General features: G+C 24.9%; 1 protein-coding gene across 1 annotated transcript; it reads left to right on the top strand.

Annotated features, from left to right (window-relative positions):
• The first annotated feature begins 15,669 nt into the window (after window positions 1-15,669).
• Window positions 15,670-17,797, top strand: LOC145834612 (uncharacterized). The gene is made up of 2 exons (XM_082942085.1): window positions 15,670-15,778; window positions 16,350-17,797. Exon 2 carries the CDS (start codon window positions 16,377-16,379, stop codon window positions 17,403-17,405), a length of 1,029 nt encoding a protein of 342 aa, XP_082798211.1. The 5' UTR covers window positions 15,670-15,778; window positions 16,350-16,376; the 3' UTR covers window positions 17,406-17,797.
• The last annotated feature ends 315 nt before the right edge of the window (window positions 17,798-18,112 follow it).

Here is an 18,112-nt window from a genome sequence, read left to right as displayed (position 1 = left end):
TATACTTTTTTCATTGTTGTAACATTTTTTTACAGAAAACATAAAACTATAAATCACTATAAATCAAAAAACTGAGGTTAATACAGACATAATCAAGTCTGATAATTCTTAGACATATAAAAGACTAATTAAAACAAATTAGTTAAATATTTTAAAACTTTTAGTCCGTATTTAATGGTAAAACTTTTTTTTTATTTAGATATGTCACACATGTATATTTTCTATACCTTTTTGACAATAGTTGTTCTCTATTTCTTTCTCTTTAAATACATAATCATAAAGTTAAAAGTGTGTAAGTGTTTAGAACTTTTTACAACATTTCTGTATAAAGCCATTTCGACTGAGGGTAAAGTACATAGCGGCAGACTAGTGCGTCTAAACACTTTCTCGTTGGTGATCTTAGGTTATAAGGATGCGACGGAGGCATCGTAGATGGAAGGTGCCGATTTTTTTTTCTTATGCAAGCTAGACAACGCCCAGATTACAACGCTCAGGTAACAACCGCTACCGCATAGAAGAGTACTGCATACATATGAAATAAACGTTAGCCTTTGTGCGAATCTTAACTTTTGAACTTTTTTTTAATTTTTTTAATATCCCAAACTCTTGCAGTCAAACGTGCTAAAGTGCCTAAGAAGTAACCAATACGACCTTAGATTTCTTTGTCAAATGACGTTTTTTATTCAGTATTTTGGCTAAAGTATACATTTTTTTTACATTTTTAATTTCCTTGCCACTGATCTTAATTGATGGAAGTATATCTGTTCCTTAACTCAGGACTATAGTTTTTTAAAGACTTATTATGAGGCAGAAATCCGAGCATGCCGATGAAAATTTAATCAGTAATGTTGTACCGCTTACGCGGTAATTGTCTCTTTTTTACTTTCTTCTTTTTTCTCAAGCGAGTATAAATTCAACAGTCTCGAGTAATAGAAAGGGCTTTTAGTTTCTACTGCATGGCAGCAGTGTGAAGTCAGTGCAGCTTTTCGCTGTACTAAAGTTTTAATGGTTTCAATCTTGTTGTTGTAATGGTTGATTTCGACTTTAGAACACTTTTTGAGTTTGGTTTAAACATTTAGTTTTTAGTTTCTTTTATTCGAGTATTGTCGTCTATTAAAAGAATTGATAATTTGGTTTATTAGTGTAATGTTGTGCAGTATTTTATCATCTTTTCGTTTCGCAAATTTATTGTAAATATAATCATTATCACAAATTCGAACTCAGTTTAAATTAGTATAAGTAACTGATTTATTAAACATTTAGTAAATAGTAAGTAGTTCATATTAGTTTATTTAAGTCAACTATAATTTAAGCGTTATCTTGGGGCATCTACTATACAAGTTAAAGCGCACGTTGCGTTATAAACCAGGCCAATAAAAGTGTATAAGTAGAAACCTTTTGTTGATAGCGACAATGTATGCAGGTCTTGGGCAGAGTGGTTTATAACGGCAGTGTTTTTAGTATCACTTATGATTCGTCGTCTATGCCAATGTTCATGGTACGAACATTCTAGCTTCTAAGTTTGAAAATGGGTGTTTTTTTTTGCGTTTTTGTTTGTTATTTTAATTATGTACAGTTTACTTTTCACTTAAAACTCTCTAAGTTCAACCAGTAAGGATGTAAACCGTGGCGGAACAATACCTTATTGGCTGAGGCAATACAACATAAATACATATACTGTTTTTTCATTAAACGAATTTTTTTATTTCTATTTAAGCGTAAAAAAATAAAGCTTGTTATTAAAAAACTACTAAACGTAAAAACGTATACCGACTTGTATTTAAAAAATCAAATAACTTATCAGCCAGCGATTTACAACGCTAATATTATGTCTAAAAGAACAAGAATAAAACAGACTCATATAGTATGTGAACTTTCCTTTTGAATTTTTATGGTTATGAAAAATATTGTAAGAAGTTATTTAAATTACTAAAATCCTGTTTTCTTATTTTTGTTTTATCGAAATATGATGAATAATAATTGTTTGTTAAACAGCGAAAAAGCGATCATAAAGTTTGGTCTAAGAACCTCGTGTATGATAAAACCTTTTGGCTATGGAGTCTACTCTAAGGTTACAGTTAAATGTTTTATCCAGGACAAAACTTAAATAAAACTTCTTTTGAATGGTAGTTTAACTGTGAACAGTTCGTTTTAAATTAAGTTTAAAATTTTGAGTCAGTTTTAAGTATAAATATTTTACTTCTAGAAATTATAAAAGAGTAAAAATTTTAAGTTAAATTATGTTCTTTATCAAAATCAATAGGAAATTTTACTGGTAAATATCTACTTATTAAATAATACAATAAAATACTTTTAAATCATGAGTAATTTAAAAAAGTTAGTATAATATTGTTTAGATAAATAGTCAGGAGAAAAGTGTTTGTAATAACAGTCAGAATTTTTTTTTCGTGTTTATGTAAAAGAAATAAATTTTTATAAGAATTACTTCTTTTAAAACAAATAGTATTGCTTCTAATAAGTTGACTTATTCAGTTGTAAATTAAATGAATACAAGTGGTTTACTTTAAGAAAAATCATGTAATTGTTTTTTTTTTGGATTCAAGACAGTTTAGTTTAAAATTGTTAAAACTGATTTTTTTTTTCATTGTTTATACTTTTATATAGACCAAAACTAAAAAATATACATATAAATTAAAAAATCCGTTTTCTGTCATTTAACTATTTCACTGGCTTTTAAATGTTAATCAGATATTTATTCAGTAACATATCTAAATTAAGTTCATGAAAGTGTTTATTTCTTAAACTTTAATTGTTTTTAGCAGGTAAACTACATTACAATAAAGTTATTATTTCCCAAGCTTAGTAGTTAGCTTTAAATTATTTTCTTTATTTAAGGCAGCTTATTATGAGTAACAGGTAAGATTTGCTTAAATAAGTTTTTCGGAGGCCATATTGGAAAAAGTCCTTTATAGGCTTAAATCCTATAAAATTGAGTCAAATTCTCAATAAACTATACTGATAAAATTTGATAGAAGGTATTGGTTATGTAGTTATGTTTCTTTGCGGCAGTTTCAAAGTTTATTGTGTATGATTTTAATATTGGCTTTGCTCAAAACTTTACTGTTATGTGCTATATTTTTAAATTGCAAGTGTAGTTGTATGAAACTTTTATTTAACTAAAATTAAAATTCGTATATGGCAATTTTCTATCAACATTCAGCCTTATTTAGAAACTATGTTCTTGTTTTTGAGATGCTAAGTTTAGTTTATCGCGGGATTAACAATGTAACGCGGGTGACAGCAAACTGCGGCCCGCAATTTACAAAACAACTTTTAATAGTTTTTTTTTTAGATAATTTGTCCTAATTTTCTTATTCATTTACATTTTATTTACTGGGAGTTTAAAATTTACTATACAAAGTATAAATAAGATGATCAAAGTGGTATGATCAAAATTTACAAAAACAACTTTTAGTAGTTTTTTTTTTGGATAATTTATCCTAATTTTTTCAATTATTTGCATTTTATTTACTCCCTAGTATATTCCACTTGGAACTATATTATTGATATATTTTCGTAACTATAAAAAATACCTAGGATAAAACTCATTTTTAGAATTTAGTTAGAGCATAGAATAAGTAAAGCATTTTTACACATATAAAATACAAGCTAACTTCTTCAGAGTATATATACATAAATTCGTGTTAACATCTAAATTATTTTTCCGTAAGAAGGTACGGTTGTTTATCCACTGAATCGAAAAAGATCGCAAAGTACAATGTTTTTTGGTAAATATGTATACAAAGGTTTAAAAAGTGCACTTAAAAAACATCACGGCGAATATCTCTAACCAATAAATAAACAATTAAAAAACTAAATAAATAAAAGAATTAAAATAAAATAAAGCAACTATTCATCTAAGTTCTCATTAATTCTTTTTTAGTCAACTAAAAACACCTTAAGTTTAATTACAAGTTGTGGTTACAATAATAAACAATTTTTTTGTTATAAAACTCATAGTGTAAGAGCTTCTGTTTTTAAAATCTGAGTATTTTAAATAAACAATTAGGCTTCTCCGCTCTATTCAGGAATAATGTTCCGCTTTTTGAGAAAGAATGTTTTAAAATTTTAAAATTTTTGTATATTTTTGATTAACAAAGTATTTATTATCGGTATCACTTACAAACTACTCTAGAATTTTACTGATCGTGTGTATTTTGATATTGATTAAACACCAGGATTGTATTTTACATTACTAATAAATGATTTAATTGTATTAGGCTATATTAAACTATTAACACATTAAGTTTAATGAAACATAACTATTTTTTAAAATAACCTAAAAAGTATAGATTGACCTTTTTTCGTTTCCGTTATATATTTGCTTTCCATCAAAAGGATTAGTTAAAGTTAAATCGTTCTGCGTTATAAAATGTAAGTATTATGTTTGATGACTAGGTTTATTGTCGAAACTTAACATAAGGATAATACCCATTTAAACTAAAAAACAAAATAATTTTTTTAATAATATTCGTTGATTGGATGAATAGAGAATGTTTATTTTCATATGGTGGTCTAAAAAATTAAAATGTTCAGTTATAGTTAAAACTGATAGCTTGTATAAAATCCAGACATTTAAAGACTACATTAAATGATTAGTTTGGTACTTTTAAGCATTATAACTAGAAAGCAATATACTTACTTTAAATGCGTTTATTTCATGCCTATTTTTAGTTAGTATTAACATATATATTCATAGGTGAATGTTTAGGTTAATTTTAAATAAGAATAACGTTTTTAAAGTAATGCTCATTTAAACAAATAGCTAATGACTTCAAAATATTCGAAAGTTCAATTAAACACTTTCAAAACCAAGATTTCTTTACTTTTAGCAATTCAATGTTTTAAAATGAGTAAAGTGGTAAATTATGTTAGAAACAGACTATTAGCAGTGGCTTTTAATAACTAATTTTGTTATTACGGGGACAAACTGTTTTTTACTGCTTACTATTTAAAACTATTTTACATGTATAACTACTTTTATAATTTTAATATTTTTATATTAAACTTAGAACATTTTTTCTATAACCAATTTTGATTTTATCACCAAACAAAAAATAAAGTTGTACTTATAGTTTGAACTTTTATTAAATGTTCAATTGACTGATTTAGTTATTAAAGTTAATTGTCTTTCTTATTATATTCATTATAATGAAACAATAATTTAGTAAGCGAAAATAATATTTTTATTACCGTATGAAAACTAAAAAAGAGACACCATTTATTTATAATAACTGATAGTTAAAATATTAAGTGTCTTATAATCTTACGATATATTTTTATTGAACGAATTGTTTAAGTTTAATGTATCGAAATCAATCATGCATATTTCGACAATGATATCATTGTGATTAAAATTTTGGCACAAAAAAATAAATTTTTGTGATATTTACAATAATTAAAACCTTAATATTATTTTTTTAAACTTTACATTAAATAAGAAAAAAAAATTTATCAATATTTTTCAAGTTTATGCATAAATATAAAGTATTAACATGCTTTAAAAATATAACTTAAGCTTTTTATGGTTTAAAACAGAGTTCAGCTTAATATTTCAGTTCCTGATTACGTATCTTTAGACCTTGATTAAAAAAATCATCACGGCATTTATTTTTTTTGCGTTTGTAAATCTGAACTATCTGGAAAACTCCTTTTTCCTCCAGGTCCATACCCAAAACTCCAGTGTTGTCTTTTTTGATCATCAGCTTTAACTTCGGTATCTGACCTTTTACCTCCGGGTTGCCAAGAATTACTCCAGTGCTGTCTAGCTTGCACGCCAGATAGCGGATACTTGCTTTCACGGCTGTTCTCTAAAAGATAAGTAACTATTTCGTATATCTCAGCTGACGTTAAGCCTTCTTCAATCGCAGATCTGGCTAGACTCGGGCTGCTTCTTTTTTTACCACCTGGAGCAAAACCATAGCTCCAGTGTTGGCGGCGCTGGGGTGCGGCAAAAACTTCTTCTTGGTTGTTTTCTTCTGTAGTTTTGTATAACTCAAGTAGTTTTTTTAATGAATCAATGATGTTTATTTCATCTATTGAAATATCGTCAATGTTTTTGTAAGGTTGGTTTTGTATTTTGCCTTCACCAGATTTGAGCGGAGCTTGATTTGAATTTTCAAAGAAAAATGCCATTAAATAAAAACAAATTGTAATTTTATAAATCATATTTTAAGTTTTTTATTCTGCTGAAATTTATAAAATTAAGATTAAAACTAAAGACTTTATTCTATATATTTATTATATATTATTACTAAAGATTAATTATTACCAATACAATTATTTTTGTATAACTAAAAATTGCAAGTTCATTTTACTATAGATTCATTATAACTAATACAGTTTTTTTATGTATAACTAAAAATTGCAAGTTTATAATCTTTTTTTAATATTTACGTGTAACTTCAATGTAAAAATACAAAACACTACAGTTTAAAGTCAAGATATTTATTTAATTTTTTATTTGTAAAATCTTTGTATTTTTATTGATATTTATAGCATTTGTGCACATACATATTTAGGACTAGTGTTTCTATGAGAATTTCTAGCTCCAACTTATTTCAATCAGTTAGTAGATGCAACAAATTAGTTGTTGCAGAAGCTAAATACTTAATGAGATAAAACGCTAAAGTTTAGACCGTGATTTAGTAAAGCTGCATAAAAAGACAACAACTTTATTATAATACTTTTAATACCCCTTTTTTATCAGCTTAATGATAAACACCATTTTTACTGTCTTTTAAAAGTAACAATGCGTTGTCTGTTCAATAAGGATTGATGCTACTATACAAATAGTAATGAAAATCATACTTTTGTACTACTCATCCATCGTTAATTACAAAGAAATTGAATTATTTTAGTTTCTTAAAGGAACTTTACTTATGTAACTAATTTAGTCTAAATAAAATAAACTTCTTAATTGTATAATATTTTATGGATATACAGCTAATAGTGTTTGATAAGTGCTTTTTAAACTTATAAATTCTTTAAAAATTTAATACTTTATTATACATTTGCACGCAAAAAGAGATGTGATGCAAACGATTCTCCGACCATTTTCTATAAACTTATGAATTAAAAGAAAATTAAAAAATAAAATAAACTAGGGACAAGTTAAAAGTTTCTTAAGTTATCAAAAAATGTTTTTCGAATCAAAAATTTACATAGCAGTAATTTTTTTTTTTTAATTTGTTAACTTAAATTCACATTTATTTTTTACTATAATTGCATATTAAAAAAATTAAATGGTTCTCGTTTTACAGATACTTTTTGCTGTTATGAGTATTTCATACTTAAGCTTGCTTTCTGTGTGTTTTTAACTTACAAAAAAAATATTTGAAATAGATGTAGGATAAAGTGTGAAATCTGTGCCAAAATATAAAAAGATGTTTTGAATATCTTAAAAGTTTGTTTATCATAATTATATGAATGTTGTAAAATAATTACAGACTAAAAACGATGTTTGAAGAAAGTTTTTATTTAAAGTGTTAGTAAATTCAATTCATTAAAAAAGGTTGAACTTAAAAGTCTATAATAATTAAAAAAAAGCTTTGTACAAGTTTCTATATTTTCTCTATACATTAGCTTATCTATTTATACGTTAGCTTTTTAAAGTATAATGTTAACATATAAAACACAAAAATTAAAAAAGCTAACCTATAAATAGATAAGCTAATGTATAGAGAGAATTTAGAAACTTGTATAAAGCTTTTTTTTTCATTACTATAATTTTTCTAAAACAAACATAATTTACTAACAATCAGAACATTTCTCATTTTTAAAGTTTTAAAGATATTCATAATTATAATAAAAAGTAAACTAAAATTTTAGTTTGTACAGTATGTTTTGATTTTATTCTTTAGTTTTCCAATTTTCTTCAAAATTTACTTAATAATCTTTTGAATAAGCCTAAACTTTTTGACAGCCTTTATAATACTAATTATCATTTACAAAAGAAATCATTTTAAAAAATTGTCTCAGTACATTAGCTAAGGAATCAATTTTATAACTCCGATTTTTACTGTGTATTTCTTTAATATACAACCATATCTTCTTTAATAATAAGTCTTTAAAGAACTAAAGTGCTCAATACTTACTGAAAGAAACTGAAAAATTTTCTTAAGAACTTTCAAATTTTTTTTCAATTCTATGTACAAGAATTTTAGCAATTTATTGAAACATTGTCGATGAATTAAAACAACTTGTTAAACATTTTTTCAAAAAAAAGGAATAGTTGTTGGTTTAAAAAAAATTACATTATTAGTTTATTAAAGCGTATTTTAAATTCATATAAAAGTTTTTCTATAACATTTTTAAGCAAAACTTTAAAAATAGTACAATTTTGTAAGAATACGAAAAAAAAAGCTATTAATGTTTTAACATAACTTTGTTTTAAACAACACAACCTTTAAACTAAATTATAAAACAAAAATACTTTTCCGGAAATTAATGGTTATCTAAAGCAGCTTCGTACACTACGTTTCGGTAAAGTAAGCAAAAAAATCTAAAACTTAACCTAAACAAGCTAACTTAACAAACTTAATTCTTATTGTATTAAAAAACTATCTACGCCTGTTGTCCTAAGCAAACGGTTATTTTTTGTTCAAGACGCGCATGTAAAACCTGTTTCAAATACAATCATAGAATTGATTATTTTATACTACCTACTTCCTTTTATATGCAAAAAATTATCTGATTCATTAATCGATTCTTTATTTCTTTCTTTTTATGGTTTTAGTCAAAATACGTACGACCAACAGAACCTTTTTCCTGCAACGTATTCTTTAAGAGTTTTTTTATAAATTAGACTTAACTGTCGTCAATTCTAGTGTAATTTACCTTTTAAGCTTCTTCTTGCCATTTTAGAGCAATTAATCAACGGTTGTCACATGTTATCTGTAAACATTTTATATCTAATACTTAACCTTTTAAGTATTTATATATATATCATGCTAAAATCATAAATACTATTGAAATTTTAACTATGTTAATTGCTGAATTTAATTTTACTGTATGTTTTTTACTAAAAAAACAAAAATAAATGTTTAACAGAAAACTGCCTAATCTACATTACAAAAATATACTGGTTTATAATTTTTTATTTGTTTTTTTTTAAGTCTCCATTATTAACATTATTAAAACTGTGGTCCACAACATATACTATCATTTTAGCTAAATTACAAAGCAACATGATGTCTTATACAGATTTATTATTTTTTTAACTTGCCTACCTTGATCTTCGGAATGTATTTTCGTAATACGCAATATCGAACTAAATTTAACATTGATATTTACCACACAAAAAATTCTCACATTTTCTAATATTTAAAGTTGTTCAACTGAATTTCCAAATCATTTCCTCATATGAAATATATCATTATTCTTACAACTTTAATTCATCTTTCAATATTAATTTGTTCAATTTAATCCACCTGATTAAAATAAATATTGAAATTGTTAAGACTTAAAGGCTTGAAACATCTAAAATTTAGCAAAAACAGATATTCAGTAATTTTTGAGGATTTTTTTTCAGTGTTGTTCATTTTAGTTATCATTAAAACATTAGTTGCTAAGACAAGTTCTGAAAGATAAAGTTTAATCATAAAACATAATTCATTGAAAAAATAATAATACTAGACTTTAAAACTAACAGAATTAAACAAAATAGTACAAATGTTTTTGATGGGATTTAATAATTAATGAATTACAAACTTAAACGTTTTTGTTAGACTTTATTTTTTGTGTTAAAAAAATTTTAGAACTTGTTAAATATCGTAGATTTGTTTTAATTATAAGTAAATTTAAAAATGGCAGTTTTAAAATAAATACAAAATTTAAAAACAGTTTTTGTTTGTGATAAAAGAAAGAAAGAAATTTACTTCTATATTTTACTCAGAAATCGATAAGTCTTATAAAATTTAGTTAAAAAAATTATCAATTTATTAATTTACTATAGAACTAAAGTAGTTTAACCAAATATTAAATGGTCAAGTAATCAGCTTTAACATTCTGGATTTTTCGTTTATAAAACTAATTTTATTAGATGCAAGATATAAAGAATACTGTATTTATAAACTTTAGTAAATTCTCTATACTAAATAAAAACTACAACATTGAATAGAAAAAACTATTAGAAACATTTTTATTTAAGACAAAACGCAGTTGAAATAATAAAAAGTAAATAAGTTTTTAATTGTTGCTAAAAAACTTTGTAACCCGAACTTTTTTAACCAAGTTGTAATCAAATTTTTATAGTAACATTAGGTTTATAACTTAAATAGCTGTTTTTTACAAGAGTTAAAAAATTGCATTGTCTATCTACCTTATATTAAAACATACTTAAATTTTGATAACGAAAGTTTGTAGTTAACTATACTTTTTAATATACTTACAGTGTTTTGTATAATGATATAAGGTTATACAAAACACTGTAAGTTACTTAGTTGTCAACTTACTTGATTTTAATGCATAGTATTTTTCTTACATCTATGGCTTGTAAATACTTTTAAATATACAGACATTTTAAGAGTTCATTTTAAATAATAAAATACTTAAAAGAAAAATGTTTTTCCCGCTAGCTTTTAAGTTTATAACTAAATACGATACTTATTCAAGGCAAACTTTATTGTAATGAATTTATTTTAAGTATAGTTTCATTAGATCATGTATGAATAAATAAGGCTAAATAACAATAATGGTACCGAAACAGGTAGGTTTTAAATGAAAAACATAATCAAACTCAGTAAAACTTAAGTGAAGCTTTATTCATTTTTGTTTCCTTTAATCACTTTCAAAAAATTGTCTAAAAATATTTTCTACAGCTAAAATGAGTGTAGATTTTTTAATAATTTAGTAGAAAACCGAAATTTATTTTTTGTTAATTTTATTTTGGTAAAAATAAAATTAAACTTCCGTAAAAGTTGTTTTTATATATAAAAACCAGCAATTTTAATATGCTAGCTTATAAAATTAGTTTTATACTTCACAATGATAGTATGTAACAGGTTTTTAGAGACATGCAGCTAACATTTTAAATATATTATTTATATTGCTTATACAAATAGCATTTTGAAAATAAAACTTTTTTAAACAATGTACAACAAGCGAGTTGCAAACCTTATTTAGAACAGTTATTTTCTTTTTTATCAAATTTTAATTAATATAAACACTCCTGTGCTTTTTAATTTAAAACAATAACTTATAATTTATTTATTTAAATTTTTTTTTTACAGTATAATTTTTGATTTAATGATAACTGAAGATCTAAGTTCAATAAATATTAAAAGGTAAAACACTGTTATCGTTGCTAAATCACCAGACTAAAAAAGATAAAATCAATTCAAATACAAATCTTGTGTTTAAGACGTAAAACCGGGTATACATACATTTTACATCCGAAGTGAAAAAAGGTCATAGATTAAAATTTCTTGAAATACAAATTTGTAATTTCGTTCTGATTGCACATAATTACGAGTTAAATATAATAAATTGATCTTGAACTTCTAGTGACGCAAATTGTTGGTTTGTGATGAAAATAAAAAAGTTACATAAATAAATAAAATTTTAAGAAAACTTAGATTAAGCTTACGTACATAACAACCTTGTAATTCTTAAGATTTTTAGTTATTTTATAAAAAAGTTAAATAAAATAATAACGATTTATCCCAACCGAAAATGTAGTTCTGAAAAACTTTTTTATTTTGCAAGATAGTTTTAAGTTTTGTGTTATTAGCGTTATTCACTTTTTATAATATAACAAATAAACTCTACAACTTAAGATCATTTTTTGAGATAGAAACTTAATTGTAACAATTAAAAACAAATATACAAATGGAGTTATACAAAAGTATAAAAGTGTTAGGAAAAAAATACATATGTTTCTAGGATGGAGCTTTGGCCTTAATTTATAACTTTTTAAACAGAACCTAACTATTCATTTGAAATTTAATTTATATAACTAACAGAAAAATAATCTTTTTGGAACATTTTCATCAAAATCAAATAAAAACCTAGTAACTAATAGAAGCTAATTTTAAACTGGTTGCATAAAAACATATAATAAGTTTTTGCATTTAGCCTTTTACAGGTTAGAATAGCTTTTGAAAATAGTAACAGGTTGTTATACAACTTTAAAATAGTTTTAACAACAAAATAAATTGTTCAAAATAAATTGTAAAACTGTTTAACAACAAAAAACAATAATAACGATTATTACTTAAGATAACACTATATTGGTTTCACCAGCTAATATTTAATTTGAATAGGAAAAATATCTCAATAAGTCTTACTTAAAAGTTACTTTAAAATAAACCATCTTAAAGTAGTAATAAATTTTAGTAAAGAGAATCAGCTATCAAGTTTAAATTAAAAGTACATGTATTTTTGTAAATGTTGTATACAAAACAAAAACTTTTCAACTTAGACAGCTATTTTTGTGTTTTTCACACTTCTTTTTTTCAATATAATCATTATTTAATTACCTTTTACTACGAAAACACACAGAAAAGTATATTTAGCTGCTTCATATAACATTAGTTATACTTTTTATTTTTAAAAACAGTACGAATCATACTAATTGAAACCAAGTGCTATATCTACTCGAGTAGCACATTTTAATTAAAACGAACAAATGTTTATTTAGCTTCAGTGCTCAGTCGGCACTACATCATTAGCATTTTTACAACTCTTGTACGGATAGCCCTGAGTTTCGTAAGTTAAGTAATTTTTAAAATTGTACATATAATGTAATAAAAAAACATAATATCTTAAATTTCTTCTTAATTTTTTTTTTAATTATCTACATAAATAAAATATTTATGTCAGATAAAATGTAAACGTTAAGGTCTATTTCAGTATATTTTTGAACAAAAATACAGACTCTTGTTTAGTTCATAAAGGTATAACAGTTCATGGTTGCATAAAAAATAGATTCTTAGTATTAAAATAGTTTGTAATTTAGTTCTTTTTTTCTCACGTGTATGGTTTAAAGATTTATTTATAATGACAAAACCAACATAAAATAAAAAGTTTGGTGATTTTAATAATTTTCCTGTTAAACCTAATAAAATACAGGTTTCTTTGTAAACAGGGTTTTTTTTTTATGTAGTAATAAGCTTTTTTACATAAACAATGTATTAAATAGTTGTTCTGTAATGGTTTAAAAATACTTTAACGTTTTTTTAATAAATCTCATAAATTATGTAACAAAAAAATACATGTAAATTTTAATCCAAAATTCTTAATATTTTATTTAAAGTATTTATTACGTAAGAAACACAATAGGAGCAGAGAACAAAATTGTTTGCATTGCAGGTTTTTGTTTAGCTTGGCTTGGGTCGCATTCAATTCAACTCAGTGAAAAACATTGTTTTTACAGCATTCATTAACATAGAAACTTTGTATAGAAAAGCGCTGTTTTGGATTGGTTAGATCAAGAACTCGTGATATCAGCCCTCAAGTTTTATGAAAACGTACACGTTTGCACTCACAACATTTCTCGGGTAAGGTCGATAGGAAAGCAAGCATAGCTTATCACTAGTAAAAACCAGTCGTTTTCGTTATAGCGTGCAGCTTAGCTGGCTTCGAAACAAAAACGATCGAATTTCTGACGTAGCAAGTCAAGCGTAACGCGACATTTACCCGTTTTGATATACACAACAATGAAGCGCTTACAACCACTCGACCTGAGAGTGTTTTAAAATACTTGAGCTAGTTCGTTTGGGGCTGACACTATATTTTCACAAAACTAACTACAGTATTTGTGTAACACTTTGTTTATGGCATGCGACAGTTTCTGTATAAAAAAGAGAGCATTAACTTTTTTATTTGTTAAAAATATGTACTATTCAAAAACTAGTCTATTTATTTTTGCTCTAAGAGTTTCTTAGCTATGGCATCTAATTTTTTTAATGTTTTTAAGCTTATAGCATAAGCTCAGTATATGAAAAAATTAACTGGCTTACAGTTCAAAACGTTCTGGACACATGTTAATGTCTTTGAAGAAGTTGAGTAAAATTTTAATAACTAATAAGTGCTTTTTATCCTAGTTGAATGTTATCGAGACTTTACAGTGTTTTTTTTAAATTTCTACCGTTTGGAACTTGTTAATTCTTAAAATATTTTTTAAAAGAGGCAAGCATAAGGTAGAGAGAGACTTACCGAGATAGAAAAGAAGACTATTTAAGATAATTACTAATAAATTGTATATAAAAGTATACTAAAATATTTTACTTTAGTATACTTTTAGAATTATACTAAATTGTTCAAAATATTTTATACAAACTAAACTCAATTTCGTTTTTCTTTCACACAAAAAAAAACTAGTTTAGAATATCATAAAAAGACTTTCTTCGATTAATTATTGTAAAGTTCTTATTATTTTCATTTATACTTAAGTATTCCTTATAACTCAAAAGTTTAATTAAGAAACTAAAAAGTTGAAACAAAAAATATTAAACAAAAAAGCTGTCTGTATTTTCAAGATAAAACAACCTACTACGGTGTAATGAGCTTGTTTATATTATGTAACAGTTTGTTTTTTGTTTTTTGTTATAAAGGTTCTTACAATTTTTGTTATAAAAGTAGCAACAAAAATACTAAATACTGAATATTTATACACAAATATATTTGAAAAAGATATTCTAATCAAAACTGAAACTCAACGGAACTTACTTTTAATTTAACACTAAGTTTATAAATAAAACTTTTTTTTCTTAAAAATTAAAATTTTATCGAAACTAAAAGCTTTTAACTTATTTAACCATTTATGTAGGCTAATTACCAAAATAAACAAGATCTAGTTTACACAATGCAAGTTATAAAACTTCATTTACTGTGCCCTAAAACTTTTAAAGAACAAGCAAAAAATGTGATTAAGAAGTCATTAAGTTATTGATTAGTGTGATTTAGCTTTTATATACATTTTGAACTATTTTCGATTTTTCTAATTGAAAACTAGGTCGTAAAAAAGTAAGAACAAACCAATTAGAAAGCGCATTAGGGTGGTTTTTTACCATGAGATTGTTTAAGTTTCGATACAAGTTGTAACTTTATTTAATCAAATAAGAAATTTTTTAGAGCATTAAAATGTTTTTAAGCAGTTTGTTGTTTTTTAATGCTTTTCTAAATATTACATGGTTAGTTTTTTTATGAAACAGTATGGTGTTTTCTTAACTCAAGTGAAATAAAAAAAATATGTGCAAAAATTAAATAAATGTTCTGAGAAAACAGTAAAGTATTGCAATAAATTTCGTTTTAAAAATTTTAAATTTTGCTTGTTTAACTACTTACAATGAAAATTAACACAAAGAGTAGTAACTTTTTCTGAGTACAAATTAGTGCTTGCTTACTGTTTTAAACAACTTTGTTAACGGTTATTAAAAGTTCTATATTTATCTGCCGAAAGAATAAAAGATAATATTATAATTTTTTTTTTGGTAATACCTAATCTAGCACTGTCATAACTTTAAAAGTGATTTTTAAGCCATACAACCAAGTAGAGAAATTATTTTTAATAAATTTAAAACACATTTAAAAATGGCTACTAAAAGCAAACAAAGCTAGTAATTTAATTTAACACTTATGTTTAACGATGTGTTTTAAGTAATTAAGAAGTACATTAAACCCAAAATTTAAAAAAAAAGTCTTGTAGGAATATTGTTTTAGAATTATCACTTTAGTTTCAATTTTATTTAAAATAAAAAAGATGTTTTTTAAGTTAGTAGTAATAAACAAGATCCAATCAATTGCGTTTAAAGAAGTTAGTTTTGATATAGTTTGTTATCTAAATGTAAATTACTAGTTAAAGTTATAACATAGTAACACTTGTTTAGCAAATAATAAAAACTTACGACTTAAATTATTTTAAAAACCAATGATTTAACTTTAGAAAATAACTTTTAAAGTAGAAATCTTTACAAAAAAATTTTTAACTTTTTACTATAACTTAAAAGCAATATTTATTGTTTTGAAGGTTTATAACAGTGTAATCAAATAAAATAAACTAAGAATTTTTGATTTTTTTTTCTTATAGCTGTTTAACTTAAATATTCTGTTATATATTTAAAGTATGTACCTAAAATGTTTAATTAAAATAAATTCTATTCTTAGTATCTTAAGCCTTAAAGATCTTTAATTACAAAATATTCAAAGCTTAAGTCTGCAATGTATCTTATTAACTAATTAGTTTGTAAAATATTAACTATTGTTGTTCAAAATGTATAAATTGAAAAGTAATGATCTGGATGACTATCAAAAGTAGCTTATATCGACACAAATTGCTATGTCATTTGTTTTTACTGAAACTTTTTGTATGTAGTTTACATCAACAGATTTTTTTCACTTCTTAATGCGTAGAAATGGTTGATGAAAACAGTACGAAAAAACTAAATTGCCACCCTTATGCAATATTAGCTTCGGTTCAAATTGCAGCATCGAAACAGATGTCAACAAAGAGAAGACGCATCAGGTTGAAACCTGATGACGGAAAACTTGGAAAAACAACAAATGAGTTACTGTCTTCGATAAAAAAAGAGTCTTGCGTAGCTGCCGTGGAAGAAGCTCTTCCTCTTTCCAAAATTAGTAGAAGCCGTCGATCTCAACTTGTGACAAGAGACTCGGCAAAAGAAAAGAAAAATATTCGATCCACCAACAAAGTGTACTCCCAACTTGACTCTTACGGAGACAACAATAATCAAAACGATGTAGGCCCGAAACAAGATGTGTTTACAAAAAGAATCACACCAGATTTAAACTGGTTGGAAGAAAATAAAGTTGTGACAAGAAGTAAGAAAACTACACGTCGACGAAACTGTTGTATGTCAAACAAACAAATATGTAACAAAAGTAAAACAAACATGAGTGATGATGACATGTTCGATTTCGAAAATTCCAAAACAGCTTCTAAAAACGTATCTACAAGGCAAAGATTAGAAAGTCTTGTATTTGATGAAAAAACAGTCTTCACTTGTGAACCAGAAAAAACTACTTCCAAACCAATAAGGCGGAGAAGAAGCTGTTTGAAAAGCGAGGAAGAAAAGTCCGAGATAAGTTCTTGTGCCGAAGTGAATTCAGTCTTATTAGATTGTGATTACATTGCGAGTACCGATGATTTTTCTACTAGTTACGACCCTAGCATGTTTTCAACAGACCCAAAAATAAAAACGAGGTCCTTACAGCTGAAAAAGAAATCAAACAGACCGATTAAAAAACGACAGCGAGTAGCTGAGCTAAGTAAAAGTTCGAAATTAAATTACACTGACAGTATAACGAACACTAATGACAATGTTTTTATTGCACGCAAATCTCGAAACTCGCGTCATAAATTAGATCAGAAAGTAGTCTTACCTCCTCTTAACGAATTAAATGAAACGTATAAACTTATGTAAGAGTTTTTTTTGGTATATTACAAAATTTCTTGAGAATTTTTTCTATTCATCAAAACTTATAAAAAAACGCATACAAAACTAAAATTTGTTGTTTATTGGTAATTAGATATTTAAGATTTTTTAACAGTCGATAAGTGTTTCAAATCTATTAAAGGCTTCATGTAAAAGATTGAACTACAGGAAACGTTTAAAAGTTTTTTAAAAACTTTCAATTTTTTTTAGCTCAATACTTTTTTTGTTAAGGTATAAAGTATAAGAATTCTGAACTACAAAACTTTAATGAATTTAGTTTTTCTATAATAATTAACGATTACTCTTAAAAACATTTGAAAAGTCATTTTTGCTTATTTAATTTTTTTGAAATCTTTAAATTAAAAAATCTTTTACTAATTCTTAAATATTTTTTTAATTCTCTACTTCATAAATTATTTTTTTAATTTAATTTGCTGATATTTAAAATTATTGTTTTAAGTCTTTAAAAAGTAAACTCATATCTTTTTAGGTTTTATAAATTTTTAAACTTGAAATTTCTTAAAGACGATGTCTTAAACTATTATTGACGAACAATTTTTAAAACATCATGATAAAGGAACAAAAGTACTATTTTTATTCAAAAACCATTACTTTTTATCAAGTATACTTAAATGATAGCATAAAGTCACTATTGTTAAGTTCACACTTTAACTTTTATTAATTTTTTCACGTAA

The sequence above is a fragment of the Thalia democratica genome, chromosome 4, assembly GCF_965202585.1.
Source record: "Thalia democratica chromosome 4, ktThaDemo2.hap1.1, whole genome shotgun sequence".
Lineage (NCBI taxonomy): Eukaryota > Metazoa > Chordata > Thaliacea > Salpida > Salpidae > Thalia > Thalia democratica.
Note: the sequence above shows the minus strand (reverse complement) of the source record. Positions and strands in the feature narration are given on the sequence as shown.

What these genes read in the sequence shown, in the direction of transcription:
- LOC145834612 (XM_082942085.1), top strand. Translation starts at nt 16,377, where the DNA reads ATGGTTGATGAAAACAGTACGAAAAAACTAAATTGCCACCCTTATGCA.